The sequence below is a fragment of the Bubalus bubalis genome, chromosome 3 (genome assembly GCF_019923935.1).
Source record: "Bubalus bubalis isolate 160015118507 breed Murrah chromosome 3, NDDB_SH_1, whole genome shotgun sequence".
NCBI classification, from domain to species: domain Eukaryota; kingdom Metazoa; phylum Chordata; class Mammalia; order Artiodactyla; family Bovidae; genus Bubalus; species Bubalus bubalis.
This window is the reverse complement of record NC_059159.1, coordinates 26,553,018-26,569,739: the sequence shown is the minus strand read 5'-3', so window position 1 is coordinate 26,569,739 and position 16,722 is coordinate 26,553,018. Positions and strand designations below refer to the sequence as shown.

The window sequence follows — 16,722 nt, the reverse complement described above, 5'->3', positions numbered from 1 at the left end:
GAGCGTGGCAGGGCCACAGGTCTGTCACTGGGTGCCGCCCTGTCAGGGATTCCGAACGGACGGCTGTGGCCACTGTTGTACTTGGCACGGCCCGGGTCTTGTCCCGAGCATGTCATGTGTTGCTCACGGGCACTGCAGTCCGCATACGTTTGTACAAGAGGCTCTGCCTCCGCCAGGAAAGCAGACGGGCCGCGGCCTCGTTCCAGCTCCTCTTTACTGTGGATGTCACTGTCGCCATCACAGCCGCTGGGAGGGCACACAGCTTTAGCCCCGTGTGCTGAGGGGAGGGTTAGGGGCTTTGGGGCTATAAAACTATCTATATATACACACAACATTCTAGAGAGAAAGCCACCCCAAGCACACGCATGTCCAGGCACAGTGGGAGTTGGGGTCCGGAGCTCACGAGGGACCGTGGGTGGTGGGTAGGTGTATGCACATGAGGGCATGCAGGGGAAGGGCTCGGGAGGTGGCAGAAACATTGCTGGGGTTACCTACAGGGACGAGAGGTTGGGTGGCTGACCTCTGTGTCCTCCCAGATAATTTGGCTTTAGGGGTGAGCCCCAGGTGAGAAACCCCTCCCTCCTACCTTTGACCTTAGAGAGGAGGGAGAGACTATAGGACCAGATTCCCAATCAGGGGTCCCCTCCCACTACCCCAGATGCGGCAGGCACCTGGCCCCTTCCCAACACTGACACCAGACCAGCACCAGGGTACCGGTATGGGCCAGGACAGTAAGGCAAGCAGGGGAGTCCACTCGGAAGGCCAGGGCTGTGGTGGGCGATGAGGGGGACCTAGGGCCCCTGGCAGAGAAGTGGCAGCTCTGGGCTCAGAAAGAAAGACTGCCATGGAAACCTATCTCTGGAACACCCCATCAGGATGGAGACATCCTCCAATCCTCAGGCGTTGCCCACAGAGACTGGACCCAGGGAGACCACCAAGGGGTCTCCATGGAGACAGAGATTGGCACTTAGGGGCCACCACAGACAGGTCACTGCAGTGATTTCCGAAGACAGAAGCTGGTCAACAGGGAGAGCCTCCTGCACCTGGGCGGGGTGGGGAATGGGGAGGGTCACCACGGTGGCCGGACCCAGCGACAGCAGTCCATTCTCCTGGGTGTAGGTGAGTGGCGTAGCTCCTAGCTGACACGGTACGTGGACGTGTTCTTGGGCTCCGTGCTGGGCACACACCAATCGCCGGCCTCCTGGATGGTCTGGTAGTGGCGCCAGGCTGACTTGTTGTAGACAGGCAGGCGCTCCACTGAGTCCGTGGACAGGGCCTGAGGGGCGTCAGGGTCAGCCTCTCCTGCTTTCCTGCACCTTGCCCACTCCCTGGCGGACCACCCTTGCCCAGCGGTGGGCTCCAGTGGCCACTAACTATGGCCCACATGTCAGTCCAGCCAGGTGCCACACTGGCTGAGATGACTAAACCAGAAAGACCCATGAAAGCGTCTGTCCCTTCTGTGGCTTGCTCCCGCCCGTTTAAAAAGGCTGTTCACTCAAAGGTCAGGGAGGGAGAGGGAGGAGGCAGGCTGTGTGACCTTGAAGGTCACCAGCTCTGGGCCTCCGTCGCCCCCTGAGCTGAATGAGTTCTCCATGCTTCCTCACAAGTCAAGGGTTCCCAGAACAGGGTCTCATTCATGTACCACAGACTCCCTGAACCTGCCTGCCAACTTAGGAGTGCCTGGTGGCTGGGGAACTATAGCTCTGCTCTGATTCTCAGTCTGAAATCAGGAAAAGATTGGAGGGATGGAAAAGAAACCTAAGAACAGGCCCGACCTGTCAGCAACCCACCCCTGCCCCTTAGGCGGGCTTTGCAGGCAGGGGCCCTCACCTTGAGATAGATGACAGCGTCGGTCCCAAAGCCCTCCATGGAGAAGAGCTGCAGGTCCCCCTGGAAGTACTTGGCATAGAGGCGGGAAATGGGGAGCCCATACCCGAAGCCAGCCTGCAAGGAGGTGGGAAGGGAGCGCGCTGAGACACTGGGCCTGGGCTCCCTGGAGCTGCAGAGACCTATATGCTGAGTGAGGATGGCTAAGCTTGGGTCGTACAGGAGGCTCCCAGCACCAGGGTGAGGAGGGGACAGGAGAGAGGGACAGCTCGGAGACAAGATGGGGACTGTAGGGAGGGGGAAATCAGTCCAGTGGGGGAGGAAGGCTGCAGGGCATGGTGGGGGTGGGGAGCAGCGAGCAGGGCAGGAGAGGAGGCTGGCCCTGGTAGTCAGGGGTCTGTGCAGGTCACTGGGCACCTCTCTGTCTCCATTTCCTACACTTAGCCCTGCCTATTCCACTGGGAATGGACATGGAGGTGCTGGTGAGCTGAATAATGCCAAGAGAGAGGTAGTTACTTGAGGAGAGAGAGGACAGGGAGAACTGAGGCAAGGTGACAGACAGACACCCACAGATAGGCAGGGAGGCACAGGCTGCAGGGAGGGAGGAGGAACAAGGAGGCCCAGACCCGGAAGAGCTGACCGACGTCACACACAGCCCTCGGGATGCAGGGACCACGGGAGGCAGGGAAGCGAGTGATGGGCACGTGTGACAGTTTGCTAAGAAGAGACCAGAAGACTGACAGGCATTCTTCAGGAGGTCGGGGAACTGGAGTGAAGCCAGCTCACCAGTGGGGTTCCCCCGGTGCCAGGCTGGGGCGTGGGGGCTGTGGAGTACATGTAACTGAAGAGTCGATCAATCTTCCTCAAGGGAACACCCCCACCTCGGTCACTCATCTGGGGGAGACAGGACATGTCAGGGTCTCTAGACCTCAGTTTTCTCCACACCCCACCCCTGCTCTTCTCAGGTCTTCCTCACCCCCAGCGTCTTCCCTAAGCCCATCTCCTGGCAGGAGGGAAGTCTCCATACCACTGCTCTCGGGCCCTCAAAGTCAAGGGTCACATACTTTGATGGAAAGGTCTTCCTCGCCCAAGGCCACCATGACCTTGACAGGTGGAAGAGTGACGCTGGATTCATGGCTTTCCACAGTTGCCCGCATGGCATTCTGCAGTGGAAAAGGTGGTAAGATACAGTGAGAACAGCCTAGACCAAACCACCCCCCACCCTCACAAAGGAACGTCCCCCAGTCTCCTCACCTTGAAGAGTTCAAAAAGCATGTGGTAGAGGTGGGAGGGGACATAGACCATGTGAATCGGCTGTTTGGAGTTGGATGCTGCCAGGGAAGTCCAGACCAAAGATCAGGAGATTGTCAAGAGGTCACCATTCAGCATTCATTCACCAGCACCTAACACCCAGCACTCAACCACCATCCATGGTCCATCCATCTGCTCCTTCGTTCATCCATCTATTCATTCATTCAGTGTCCATTCATCCATTTACCTCTCCATGTAATATCCATCCATCATAGTGTCTGTCCATCCATCCATCCAGTATCCACCCATTCATCAATCAATCCATTCAACATCCATTCATTCCTCTATCTACCCATCCAACCATCCAATTGTCTTCCAGTCTATTCATCTGTTCAAACGTCTATCTTTTCCATCTATCCATTCATTCAGAGTATAGATCCATCCTTCCATTCATCCACTGTTTATCCATTTGTTCATCATTTATCCACTCAAATAGTATCTATCTATCTATGCTATACCTAGCCTACTAGCATTCACCTTGATAGCAGAATCCCCTGGAGAGCTTTTCACCCAGGGGAGAGAGGAAGGGGCTACCCAGGTGATCCTGACACCAGCATCCTACTTCCTAAGAATCACTCTAACCTGGAGAGTTTCTTGGTTTTAGGGACTGAGTATCTTCCTGGTGCCTGGCACAGAGCTCTGTATGTAGCAGAAGCTAAATAAATGTGCAACGGATCAATGAATGAGGGAATCTGAGGCCCTGTGCTAGGCAAGCGGAGACAAAAAGTTGAATAAAATTCAGCCCTACCCTCTCAGAAATTCATGTCTAGACAGAGAAATGCACACCTCACTTTCACATCAGGTGTTGTACCCAGAGCTGTGTGCGAGGCTCTGGGCTTGACCCTGGGGATCCGGAAGTAAAGTGGCCTGTCTCTGCCCTTCGGTTTCTGCCCCCAAGTAATTTAAACAGCGCAATTTAGAGGTCCACCGGGGGCAGGCAGGGCCTAACTCCTCTCTGGGAGGTCTGGGGAGGCTTTGCAGAGGAGCTGGACTTGAACGGGCTCTTAAGGGAAGACTAGGATATGGGCAGTGTGACTTCCAGGCATAGAGGCATGGACGCCTCAGGTTTCTGGTGCACAGGCCAGAGTGGCTGAGCAGCAGGGGGAGGTGGGGAGGGGAGAGGTAACTTCCAGGTCTCTGGTCCTCCTCACCCCTCCACCTCCAAGGTGTTTATCCAGTTCACCCCCTTCTTTTCCTCTCTGCTGCCTTCCCCTCCCCTTGCCTAAACCTGCAGTGACCTCCTAACTGGTCTTCCTGGGTCCTCTCCTGTCTCCTCCAACCTCTAAATTAATCTTTAGAATGTTATTCAGATCCTGTCATCACTGTGCCTCAAACCTCCAGCGGTTTCTCAAAATCCCAGCTCCCGTCTGTAGCCCATGGGCCCTGCATGCCCAGCTTCTCTCTCCCGCCCCTCACCCCTTCAATCTCCTAACCCCACCACACTGGTCCTTCTGTTTCTCAACTACTCCATCCAAAGTAGGACCCTTGTAGCCATCCTCTGTGGCCATCATTCCCTTTCTTCTTTTAGTAATAGACGCCTGCCTCCCCCAAAGTTTTAACTAGCATATAACTGCCCAGCTGCTGCTGCTGCTGCTAAGCTGCTTCAGTTGTGTCCGACTCTGTGCAACCCCATAGATGGCAGCCCACCAGGCTCCCCCATCCCTGGGATTCTCCAGGCAGGAATTCTGGAGTGGGTTGCCATTTCCTCCTCCAATGCATGAAAGTGAAAAGTGAAAGTGAAGTCGCTCAGTCGTGTCCGACTCCTAGCGACCCCATGGACTACAGCCCACCAGGCTCCTCCGTCCATGGGATTTTTTAGGCAAGAGTACTGGAGTGGGGTGCCATTGCCTTCTCCGAACTGCCCAGCTAGAGACTAAATTCTCAGCCTCCTCTGCAGCTGGGAGACTCAGGAAAGTGGTGTGATCAACTCCCAGGCTCTGCCTTCCACATCCTCTTTCCCAAAACTTTACCAGGCTGCAACTGGGACGTTAAGGGGTATAGCTGGCTTTGGCCATTCTATCCCAGGGGCTAGCGAGAGGAAAACCTCTCAAATTAAGCATTTTTGGATCCGGGAGGACAGCCAAACTGACATCCCATCTAATACGCTGCTCCTACCCATGCCTGTCAGGATATCTCATTTTGTTTCCTTCCTGTCACATATCATGACCTGAAATTAGCTTGTTTATTATGCACTCACTGGCTAAAGGCCCCGTTCCCCAACCTCCCCAACACCAAGAATGTGACTCCATGGGAACAGGGACCTAGCCTGTTGTGTTTACTGCTTAATGAATATTTACTAAATTAATAATAATAATATAATAATAGCTCTGCTTCTCCCTCGTTTCCTGACTACTACATCACTTCCCTCTCCCATGTCCCCAGCCCTTAGACACACACAGCCTCATTCGCTCACCGTTGATCTCCTGGATCTCCAGGTCAGGAGAGGCCATGTAATACTTGTCACACAGGAGCTTGGCCATGTCGTAGGCATCTGAGAGAAGCAGAGGTCATCAGAGAATGGGGTGGCCTCCCCACAGCAGGCAATTCTCTTTGTATCAACGGTGGGTGCCACCAACATTAAACCCATGGGGATGTGGCCCCCACCCACTGGGGAATGGGTCACCCTCTGGCCAGGTAAACTTGGGGGTTCACTGGGGCTCCTCTGTGGGCCAGGCACAGTGAGGACGACTCACCCTTCACCACCTCAGAGACATTGCAGTTGGGGTCGATGCTGCCGATGTGTTTGGGGTGGGCAGGGTTGGTTCTGCCATCAAAGAGCAGGGCTACAGGCAGAAACGGTGGGCACAGTTGGCAGGGCCATGTGCCTCAGCGCTCCCTCCCTCTTCCCCTGGCTCTCCAGGACCCCACCTCTATTTCTAACACTTCTGACCCTAACACCCCCTCCCCACCCTCCTACCCTCTCTTCTCTGACCAGACCCTACAACCTCGAATCAGGCCAGTTTGGACCTTTGCAGGCCTGAAACATTCTTCTTCTCAGAAGTCTCGTTCCCACACATTCTACATTATATTTAATTCTTCTCTTTTGCTATACATTAAAATAATTTTTACCATCTTGTGTATTTAATGATTGGCTATGATTTCGCAACACTCATAGTTAATTCTCCTAGAATAAGAAACTCTGGAAAACCACCTGTTTCCTAGTGTAATGAGATTGTTATGAATACCACAGAAAGAAGTGACACAGTTCTGCTTTCTGTAAACCTCTGAACAGTGAATGGCCCTGCGCCCGCTCACTGTGCTGGTTGATGAGCATGCGGATGGAGATGCGGCTGAGGTAGAAGCGGTCCAGGAAGTACTGGATGTTCTGGTTGGAGACGGGGTCATCGCCATAGGTGTCCTTGTACTCCAGCACGCCCTGAGCCATTGTGGGCACCACGTCATTGTGGCGGTTCCGGATGGTGACCAGGGCGTCAGTGAACCTGCAAGCGGGGAGATGTTGGCTCTGGGACACCCTCAGTCTGCCCCGGCTCTGCCCTTCTCTTCACAGCGCCTTCACCCACTCGACTCTTCCCAGCCCACTCCTCCAGAAGGCCGTCCCACTGCCTGCCTGACAACCTGGGAGCTCCACAGGGTGGGTCCTGGGCTCCCCTCACCAGACACACCAGGCTTGAGGGCTGTCTCCCTGCTCACCCTGGATATCCCCAAGGACAGGGACATTTCCGTCATCCTACGGGCATTTCTGTCCCTGGGGCTGCGGGTCACACCTGCCCTCCCGCCCCTAGCCAGGGCCTCACTCACTGGCTCAGGGTCCGATGGTCCTCAGGGTCCTTGTCCAGGAACTCCATGATGTCCAGGAGACTCTGGACATACCTGTACAGGAGGGGAGGGGGCACCACCTTAGCTCAGGGCCAGGCCCCCATTTGTTGGTTCTCCGAGGGCCTTTGCTTTGCTGTCCTAGAACAGCAGTCTTCAAAGGGGCTTGGTGGCCACCCCACCCACAGGGCTCCTGGTGAGAAGACTGAGGCCCAGACTGGGGAGGGGCCTTGCCCAAGACCAGCAGTGACAGCAAGGCACTCCGCCTCGCCAGCCGTCATGGTGTCTGCCTGCAGGGTTGCTGCTGTATCCCATGGGCCAGCCCAGCGCTCTCACAGAGCAGGGCTTCAAGGAGACATCCTCACACGCTGACCCTGGACACCAGGAGCTGTCATCCTATTCCCAATTCCTAGGGAACTAGATTTTAAATGGTGGGTGGGAAAAACGAGGTGGGGGGGAGTTGGTGGGGACTGGGCATGCCCAGCTCTGACACGGGGTGGGGCTGGAGCCCACGGAGAGCCTAAAGGGGCCCAGATGCCGCCAAACTGGAGCCACTGCCCCCCCACCCCCCGCCCCGTCCCCACTGGGAGGCAGGGAGACACTGCTTTCCTACCAACGCCTCAGCCTACAGCAGTTCACTCTTGGGGAAGGCAGAGAGCTGAGCCTCTCTCTGGCAGAAACACTTCGGCGGGCAGGAAGGAGGGGCCACTAAGAGTCTGACCAGGGAGGGCCCTGGGGGCCTAACAGTCCCTCTTGAAGAGCTCCCACCATAGTCCAAAGTCCCCTGTACGCAGGGCTTTGACCTTAACAGTAAGAACAGCAGGAATGAGCCCCGTTTCACAGTCTCTGCAATTGAGGCCTGAGGCAGTTCCACAGCTGGGTGGTGAAGACAGGCCTCCAGCGCTCCTGCCACTATACAGTGTTGGCTGCTCCAAGAGGCTCAGCCCCCTGGTCAGTGGTTCTCTCTGCCTGGAGTGCCCTGCTCCCTTCACCTACTGCCACTCTCCCCTCTCTTGCTTAACCCAGCAGAGAAGACAGTCAAAGAGCTAGCTTTGAAGCTGGCTCTGCAAGTCCCAGGCTGGGCTTTTCCACTTTGAGCTGTGTGGCTCTGGGAAGTCATGGAACCTCTCTGGGCCTGAGTTTCCTTATCAGAGAAAGGGAGGGTATTGTACCTACTGCTATCACTGCTTTGTGGTGAGAATGAAATGTGGTAATTAACACAGTGCCTAGCAAACACTGAGCACTTTAAATGCTTGCTCTTGTTATGAACAGTGGCTCAGACACTGTCAACAGCTGAGTGCACCCTCTTAGTCCCCAGGTGGCACGTGACACACTCCTCCTGGTTACCCTGGGCACAGGCTCTGAATCACACCATGTTTGAATCTGTCACGCTCTGGACAGCCACGGAGAACAGATGGGGCTTTCCCAGCCCTGCTGCTGCTGCCTGCCTTCCCCACACAGGGCCCAGCACAGCGCCTGGCAGGAGGTGGCAGAGTCACTGGTAGGGGAGCCCAGACAGCAGAGGTGATCAGCTCTCCCTGGAACCCCCTCACCATCCTCAGCGCCCCAGCAGAGAATTCCTGGAGAATAACAATAGCCGATGCTTGACCCAGCGACCATTAGTGCTCACCTGTGCTCAGAGTCCGGAGAAGGCCATGGCACCCCACTCCAGTACTCTTGCCTGGAAAATCCCATGGACGGAGGAGCCTGGTGGGCTGCAGTCCATGGGGTCGCTAAGAGTCGGACACGACTGAGCGACTTCACTTTCACGTTTCACTTTCATGCATTGGAGAAGGAAATGGCAACCCACTCCAGTGTTCTTGCCTGGAGAATCCCAGGGACGGGGGAGCCTGGGGGGCTGCTGTCTATGGGGTCGCACAGAGTTGGACACGACTGAAGTGACTTAGCAGCAGCAGTAGCAGTGCTCAGAGTCTATGCAGGGGCTTTCATCTCTGAGCATGTGCTATTTCCCCCTTTTACAGATAAGGAAATCAGCTCAGAGAGGGCAGATAATACGTTTGAGGTCACACAGTAAGCATTCACACTGGGATTCAAACCCAGGTCTGTCTGATGCCAAGTCTACACCACGTGGCCAAGTGCCCACTGTCTGTGTTGGTCCTGACAGTGATGCTGCTGATGTCCGTGGTGAGGGCGGCCAGTATCTACGGTGCTGGCCTTGTGCTAGGCTCTGCTCTGTGCTCCCCTAGTTTAACCTCCACAATGACTCTGTGGTGTGTATGCTACTGCTGGACCCATTTTACAGATGAGCAAGTCAACATGCAGAGCTGGAATGCTCTCTCACAGGCCTGTGTTACTCCAGATCCCTGGATCCCATGCCCAAGAGAAAGCTTCACGCTCATGTGACTCTTAGAGGGAGAGGGGATTTGAGAGGAGGATCTGCAAGTATGCAATGGTGGGAACAGATAGAGACAGGAGAGACAGGGGACCAGCTTGGGGGTAGGTGTCCAGGAACCCCTTCCCAAGGCCCAGGGGGCAAATAGAGAGGGAGGAGGTTGGAACTACGGGGCTCTGACCAGCTAGGCCAGGACTGGGGGTTGGTGACAGGATGAGCGCTCTCGCTGGTAGCCCCACCCCCCGTGGCTGCCTAATGAACCACCAAGGTGGGTAGCTTGAAGTAAAATAAAGGACACCAGGATGGACTGGCAGTGGGAGCGCCAGCTGGCAGGGCTCTGGAGAGAGCTGAAGCCTCATTCAGGCCTCAGTCTCCTGGACTGTGAAGCAGGGATTAGAATCTCTGCCCGCCTTCCTCTGGGGGACATTCCAGCAGGGGAGTGGTCCTGGGTGTACTCCAGGAAGGATGGATGACGAGAATTCTCCCAGGGGAACCATGACTGGGCCTGAAACCCCTCAAGAGTCTGGCAGGCCAGACCTCACCCGTGGTCCTGAAAAGGGAAAGATGTTGGGGAGGGAGTGATGCTGGCTCCAGGGCTGCCCACCCTGGACGGTCAGAGAAAGAGCTGGGCTTAGACACGGACAGTCTGGAGCAGTGATGCAGCGACAGATGCGTCACCTGCCCTGGGCCTGGCAGAACAGGCAGTGGGGCCAAGGTGAAGCACCAGGGAAGGCCTGGCCTGTCGACCTCAGCAGTAAGCAAGGCTGCCCAGGACTTCCTGGGTGACATCTGGAGTGTCCCCGCCTCCCCTCTACCAAGTCACGTGGAGGCCCCAGACCCTGCCTTCTGGGGCTTTCCAGCCAATCCAGAACCTTGGATTTGGCAGGGGGGAGGGGTGGGACTTGGCGGGAGGAGGGCGCACGTGTGTGCCTGTGTGAGTGTGTGTGGATGAGCCTGGGCTAGGGGTGTCGGAATGAGCATCTAGCAGAGGGGGAGGAGGCACGCACAGGCTTGTGCGGGCAGAGGAGTGGGGAGCCGGTGTGAATCTGGGTGCCTGTGGGTGTGTGTGCACACTCGTGTCCACAGCCGCTGGGGACCAGGGTGTGAACAAGACAAAGGCCCTGTGAGGAGGGGAGAGGTGGAGGCGTGTTGGTGTCTGGAAGCTGCCTGTGGAGGGGCGCTGGGCGCGGCCCTGAGCCAGGCTGACCCGGGTCCCATTGCTGACGGCGCTGCTCCCAGTCCCACTGTGTGAAGTGGGCCTCGCGGGAGCAGGAGCAGATTAGAGGAGGCGATGCTGGTGGCCGGCCTCCACTCTGAATACGTAAGTGACGGCTGAGGGATTCAATGGCAGGTTTTGGCTACGGCCCTGGGCCTGGTGCAGAGCAGGCCCTGGGTGCCCGGAACCAGTGAGGCGGTGATTCTTTTCAAGGGCAAAGATTACTGGGTCTGGTGTCCACACACCTTGCTGAGGCAAGGGAGGTTCATGAGAAGGTGCCATGGCACCCACTCTTACCCCCTTCCCATACTACACCCCTGCAAAGGCACTATTGGTCACGGGAGTGACTCACTGTCATTTGATTCTACTCTGCAACTCTCACTCAACCCTCCATTTCCCAGATACATCCCCAACTCCACGCCCTTTGTCAGCCTGTCACTCTCCCCAGCCAGATGTCAAGGTTACCCCTCTGGGCCCCCGCAACACTAGCCATCAAACAATCTCTGTAAAGAAAATCTACTTTCCCACTGACTTGCTTTGCTTAGAAATCTCTGACTCCTCCAGAACACGGCTCTCTCTCTTTCCTTTGTGAGCACAGCCTCCAGATCACACAGCCTGGGTTGGAATCCCGGCTCTACCACTTACTACCTGATGAGCTCAGACTAGTTTCTTAATCTCTCTGAACCTCAGTTTCTTCATCTACAAAACAGGGATGATAAAAAGGCCTACTTCGCAAGGTTGTTGTGAAGGGTCAATGAGTAAGGACAGGCTCAGAGCAGCTCCTGATCGCCAGCAGGCCTTCCAGGTGTGTCTGCCTCTGTCACTGTCGTCTGCCACTATGCCATGACTATACTCTTAAGAGAACCTCTGCCACAACACATTATCTTTGGCCAGAAGGTGTTGCTGCCAGAAGATCACAGACATCACTCGTGTGTAGAGTTCCGTGTACTTCCACATCCAGCAGTGGCATCTCACCCATTTTACAGATGAGGAAGCCGAGACTCAGAGGGGCCATGTGGTTGGCCAAACGTTAAGTTTGGCACAAAAGTCAAGCACAAAAGCCAAGCCTCAAAGTCAGGCATGCCGGTGCTATACCCAGGGCTTTCCTTTACCTTCCAGTCACCTCCAAAACAGGATCCCATGACCACAAGTGAGTCCAGTTGAAATAATCCATCAGGTTCGTTTAGAAATAGGAATTCCCCACTTGCCCACAGTGATTCCTGCCTAGAACCTCTCCCCAGCTGAGTAGAAACTCCATTAGCTGTTGCCACATGTTAAATATTGCCACCACTGTTACCGACAGCACGTGCGCAGGTCTTGTCCATTTCCAAAGGAAAGGTTTTACTGCTCACTCATCAGTCTCTGAGGCCAGTAGCCCTCTTGGCAAGCACTCTGGTAGGTTGTCCCCTTCCTCTCGTTAAACTGCCTACCTCCACCACCTCCATCATCCAAGCTGGCAAGGGGGTTCCTATGGAGAGGGAGGTCTGTCTCAGGAAGTCCTTCCTTCCCTCAGACCACAATCTCTCTTGCTGCGGTTGATGCCCACTCTCTGCAAACAGTCTCAGCAGGCTGTCTCTTCAGTGCGTCAGCACACTCGAGCAATACCTTGGCCTGCTCTCCTCTAAGTGAATCATCCACTGGGAAGCACTCCCTTTTGTCTCACTTCACTCTCTCCTGCTGGTCATTACTTCCCAGCTTTGAGAGAAGAACTAAGTCAGGCCAAGCCCCGACATGTGTAACTGATTTTCAAGAAGGGACTCCGGGACTTCCCTGATGGGCCAGTGGTTAAGAATCTGCCTTGCAATGCAAAGGACATGGGATCGATCCCTGGTCAGGGAACTAAGATCCCACATGCCACAGAGCAACTCAGCCTGTGTGCTACAACTACTGAGCCCTTGCACCACAAGTAGAGAATCCATGTGCCGTAATGAAAGATCCCCCATGACACGAGGAAGATCCCACGTGCCACAGCTCAGACCCAACACAGCACATAATAAATGAATAGTTTTTAAAAAAGAAGGGGCTCTATGGGCCTTGGGGGCATCACGGGCAATCAGCACCTCCCTGCCCTCCCTCCCCACGTCCCCTGACTCTTCAAGGAAACAAGTGTCCAAGGAGGGGCCCGAGAAGCCCTGCCCTGGAGTTAAGGACCAGCTGGAAAGGCAGCCAGGTCACTCAGCTGGACAGAGCCGGAGGAGGGCTGGAGAGAACAGATGGCACCTTCTGTCTCCTCCCCATGCCTTCCACGCTGCCCCATGGCAGGAAATGCCGGTTGGCTCGGAGGTCCTGGACCTCTAAGGGATAGGCCCCAGTGAGGGGTGACCTCATTGTGCCACATAAAAATCAGGCTCTGCCCTCTGTGCCCCCCATCCACCTTCATCACCTGCACTAACAGCGCCCTGTCCGTAAAGTGAGTGCTCGGATGCCCCACCCGGGCTCTCTCCTGCCTCCACACCTTTGCACAAGCAGTTCCTTTGGTCTGAATGCGCTACCCTCCTTTCTAGGTCAAAGTTCACTTAGGCAACCTATCAGGCCCAGTGACACGTCACCCCCTCTCTGCCTCCATTTCATCTTCTCCACAATGTTCTGATTCAACTGAAATTCACTGTGCACAGACCGTGTGCCTGGTCTTTCCTTACTTTATCCTCATTTAGTTAGAATAAGTCATTTGTAGCACATTCACGCACAGAAAAAAGCTGGAAGGGCATCAACAAAGGGCACTTACAAAACCTGAATGTTTGGTTAGAGGGTGGAGGGAAGTGGTTGACATTTTCTTTTATCTACTTTTCTGTGTTCTCCAAATGTCAAAGTGAGCAGCATGTCACACTTCTTCAGTGAGGGGAAGAAACCAATGTTATTTTAAAATAATCTTATTTTGCTTTGAATTTAAATAAAACAAACTCTTCAGTAGCTTACTGCTCCTGCCACTATGGAGCTCTTAAGTTTGCCCCTTTTATTCTCCCCATGAGATCATGGGCTCCTGAGGAGCAGCTTCTGCTGCTGTTTCCCTAACCTAATGCAGCACTGAGCTCCAAGTAGGTGTGGATGCCCCGAATTGAAAAGGAAACCACAGTGGTACCAGACCTGCCACAGCCAGAATAACAGGCAAAAGATTTCTGCACACATGCCACTGAAGATTAACCATGATTAGCTATTCACACACCCAGTTACAGAGCACATTTTTGTTTATTCTTCATGTGATTGGCCTTTGGTTAATGTCATTCAGTTTTTAATACTTATCTCTGGACAAACTTTTTGAGTAAACTTTACTAAGAATTTCTCTCTGCTGTTGCTGCTCTGTGCAATAAACTTTTGCTCTTTGCCCATCTAAAGCTCTTTGGGGTTGGTACTGTGCCATCCTTGTGTCTATTTGAGTGTTTTCCAACATCCAAAACAGGCTGATTTGTTTGGATTATACAATTTGAAGATTCACTTCTTCCTGTTTCCCACAAAGTTGCCCCAGCTAGATGTTATTATCCAATAGGTGCTAGAGTTTCAGGGTCAGGGCTGGTGGCAAATGCTGACATGAGCCTGATTTGGGTTTTGGTGTGAAAATGATGATTTCCTTTTCCAGAGAATGGAGAGTGGTGGGTATAGAGCTGTCTCAGAGACATGGAGGCTGGAAGCTTGATCTGAGTCCCTGCTATGGCCTAGGATTCCCACTTGACTGTGAGAACTCCCCTACCTCTCAAAGTCCCTGTGCCTCTCCTCTTTCCCCACCTCCTGCAAGGCTGCTGGGAGCATCGGGCATCTGACAGTGGAGTGGGAGGCATGGGGATCTAGCCAAGGGTCTCACCAGCTCTGTACCAGCTGCACCGAGGGTGTGCTCAGCACCCGGTCAGGAAGCAGGTTGATCTCCTTCATGATGTTGGCCAGGCGCACAGGCAGCTCCTGCCTGAGGAAAGTGAACGAGGTTTTCTCACAGGCATTGCTGGACCCTGGTGGGAGAGGGAAAGGTGAGCCTAAGAGTTACAAAGCACTGGAGCCAGAAGACCTCTTAGTGGTGGGGAAGGGGGTCAGGTCACTAAATACTTCATTTCCTGAAGGTTCAGAAGAGACAAGAAGACAAGGAGGCACAGGACAAGGGGCCCCTCCTGACCCATGCAGTGTGGGGTCACCCCATGGTCACCCCATGCAGTGGCCGCCACACCACTCAGCCTAACCCTTAGGGAGGCTGTGGCCTTTCCCCACCTCCAGCTGAACCCTGCTTGCCTTCAACCACAGGGGACAGGGCCACCCTGGGCCCACTGGGTGCTGCCTCCAGCCCAAGTTATCTCACTTCTTCTCTTTCTTTCCCTCCTAGTAGACACTCACTTTGCGGGGCTTGATCTAGGTGGGCAGAGGAGCCTGGGAAACCCATCCTACCTTGAGATGAGCTCCCCCGGCTGAGGGAAGCTATGCCCAGACCACAGCAGCCATAGGGTCCCGGCATCATCTTGGCCCAGGTGGTCTTTATGTCCACAGTAGACTTGCCCCTACATTAATGCCCACCCACCTGAGAGGTAGACAGGGTCGGGGAACTAGGGCCCAAATACTTAGATTCTTGGTCTGGCTTGAAGATGAAGAGCAAGGAGAGGACTGAATGAGGTCATGGCCCAGAGTCAGGAGACCTGGTTCTAAGTCCAGGTTCTGCTTTTAACTCTGTCACCCAGGGCATGTCACTATCCCTCTGAAGACCTGTGTTACCCACTGAACTCCAAGTGGACCACTTGACTGTGAGTCCCTCCCTGCTGGGACAGTTCTGTTAACTGGGGTCCAGTCTGGACTAGACAACTGCTGGAGGCTGGGAGTGGGCTCAGGAAGCTTTCCTACATGGCGGGAGCTCAAATGTGGAGGGAAGCAGGTGAGCAAGTATCGGCAACAGATGCCCTGTGTCCTGGCTGCCACCTCCCTGCCTCCTCCCATCAGTGACGCAGCTGTAACCTGAGCCAGGCACTGTCTCCTCAACTCTTGAGAGACCTGGGCAACCCCTTCTAATCCCTAGCCGGCACCATAGAAATTCCGTGTGAACAGACACTGTCCAAACAACGCCTGTTTCAGTCACCGTGTTGGCACAGCCTTGCCACTCCCAGATCACTGGTGGTAGGAGACCTTGGCCCAGGAACCCAGGGGCAGCCAAGGATGGGTACAAGCTGTCTGACTCCATTTCATGGTGTCCTGGACCCCTACCCAGCTGGGAACAGACGGCAAGGCCACAGTAGATTTGATCTTCAAGTGTCCTTGTCCTCCAGGACAGCTGGGGGCCAGCTCTTTCAGTGGGGGGAGATGTACCAGTCAGGGCCTCTCTCCTGTTGACTCATTTGAAAGAGTCCCTCCTGCTAACAGACCCCCAGGGCAGGTCTCCTTCCCGATGGCTGCACCTCGCAATGCCCCCTAGTCACTCCCACAATAACCCCCATTTCCTCTCTGACCTTTACTCTTAGAGTCGCCAGGACAATCCCCAGTAACCCTTCAGTGCCTGGATACACCCTCCTGCTTCAATGGCACTGACTCACTGCCCCTTCCTCTCCAAGACTCCTCACAAAACCCAGTAAGACACCGTGGACCCCCTCCTTCTCAGTGCCCCCACTTCCCCCTAACAGCCCAGTCTCTTCAGCCGGGGTGCCCTTAACCCTTTCAAGCCCAACCGGCCCCTACCTCCCCGTTAACTCTTTCCTGTCTGGACTCCTGCAAGAAAACCTTCCCTGTCACTCGGCCTCCCTTAGCCTCCGAGTTAACCCTTCATGACCAGGACTCCTTCACCCCTACTCCCGCCCCTCGCAGACCCCCGGTGCCAGCCGCCTCCCGCTCACTCGTACCGAAGTCCAGAAACTGCTTCATGGACAGCGGGGATGGGGAGAACTTGCTGAAGTGCTCGATGTATTTGGGTGCCCCTGCCAGGGACGCATTCTTCAGCAGCGCGCGGACCCAGCGCATGGCGATGGCGACCACTTCTAGGGCTCGGGTTCTGGACCCTGCGCGGGTAGCGCTTGCGCTCTGCTCAGCCCAGCACGGCCCGGTGCCGCGGCGGCCGCCTCCTCCCCACCTCGACCCCGACTGGGCTCCGAGACCCGGCCAATTGGCTTGTTGCGGCGCCCCGACGTCGCTAATGGCGTCTCACAAACAACTCCAGGAGAGCCAATAGCCTCTCGGCCCGGCACGTGGCTACCCTCCCTGGGCCCGCCCCCTTAACCCAGTGTTTGCCCCGAGCGGCCTGCTGTTTTCGAGAGGCAGCGCTGAGAGCCCGCCTCCCCGGCGTCAC

The 16,722-nt window shown here is 55.2% G+C and overlaps 1 protein-coding gene across 2 annotated transcripts; it reads right to left on the bottom strand.

The window, feature by feature from the left end:
• Positions 1-196: 196 nt before the first annotated feature.
• PDK2 (pyruvate dehydrogenase kinase 2) lies at positions 197-16,573 on the bottom strand. 2 transcript variants are annotated; one of them, XM_044939090.2, is made up of 11 exons: positions 16,280-16,573; positions 14,278-14,419; positions 6,898-6,969; positions 6,361-6,578; positions 5,832-5,921; positions 5,552-5,629; positions 3,082-3,158; positions 2,892-2,990; positions 2,614-2,721; positions 1,831-1,944; positions 197-1,276 (listed from the first exon to the last, which is right to left on the bottom strand). In XM_044939090.2, exons 1-11 carry the CDS (start codon positions 16,395-16,397, stop codon positions 1,136-1,138), a joined length of 1,257 nt encoding a protein of 418 aa, XP_044795025.1. In that variant the 5' UTR covers positions 16,398-16,573; the 3' UTR covers positions 197-1,135. The 2 variants fall into 2 exon arrangements, with proteins under 2 accessions (XP_044795025.1, XP_006062046.1); XM_006061984.4 differs by having other exon boundaries at positions 6,394-6,578; positions 16,280-16,566.
• Positions 16,574-16,722: the final 149 nt, after the last annotated feature.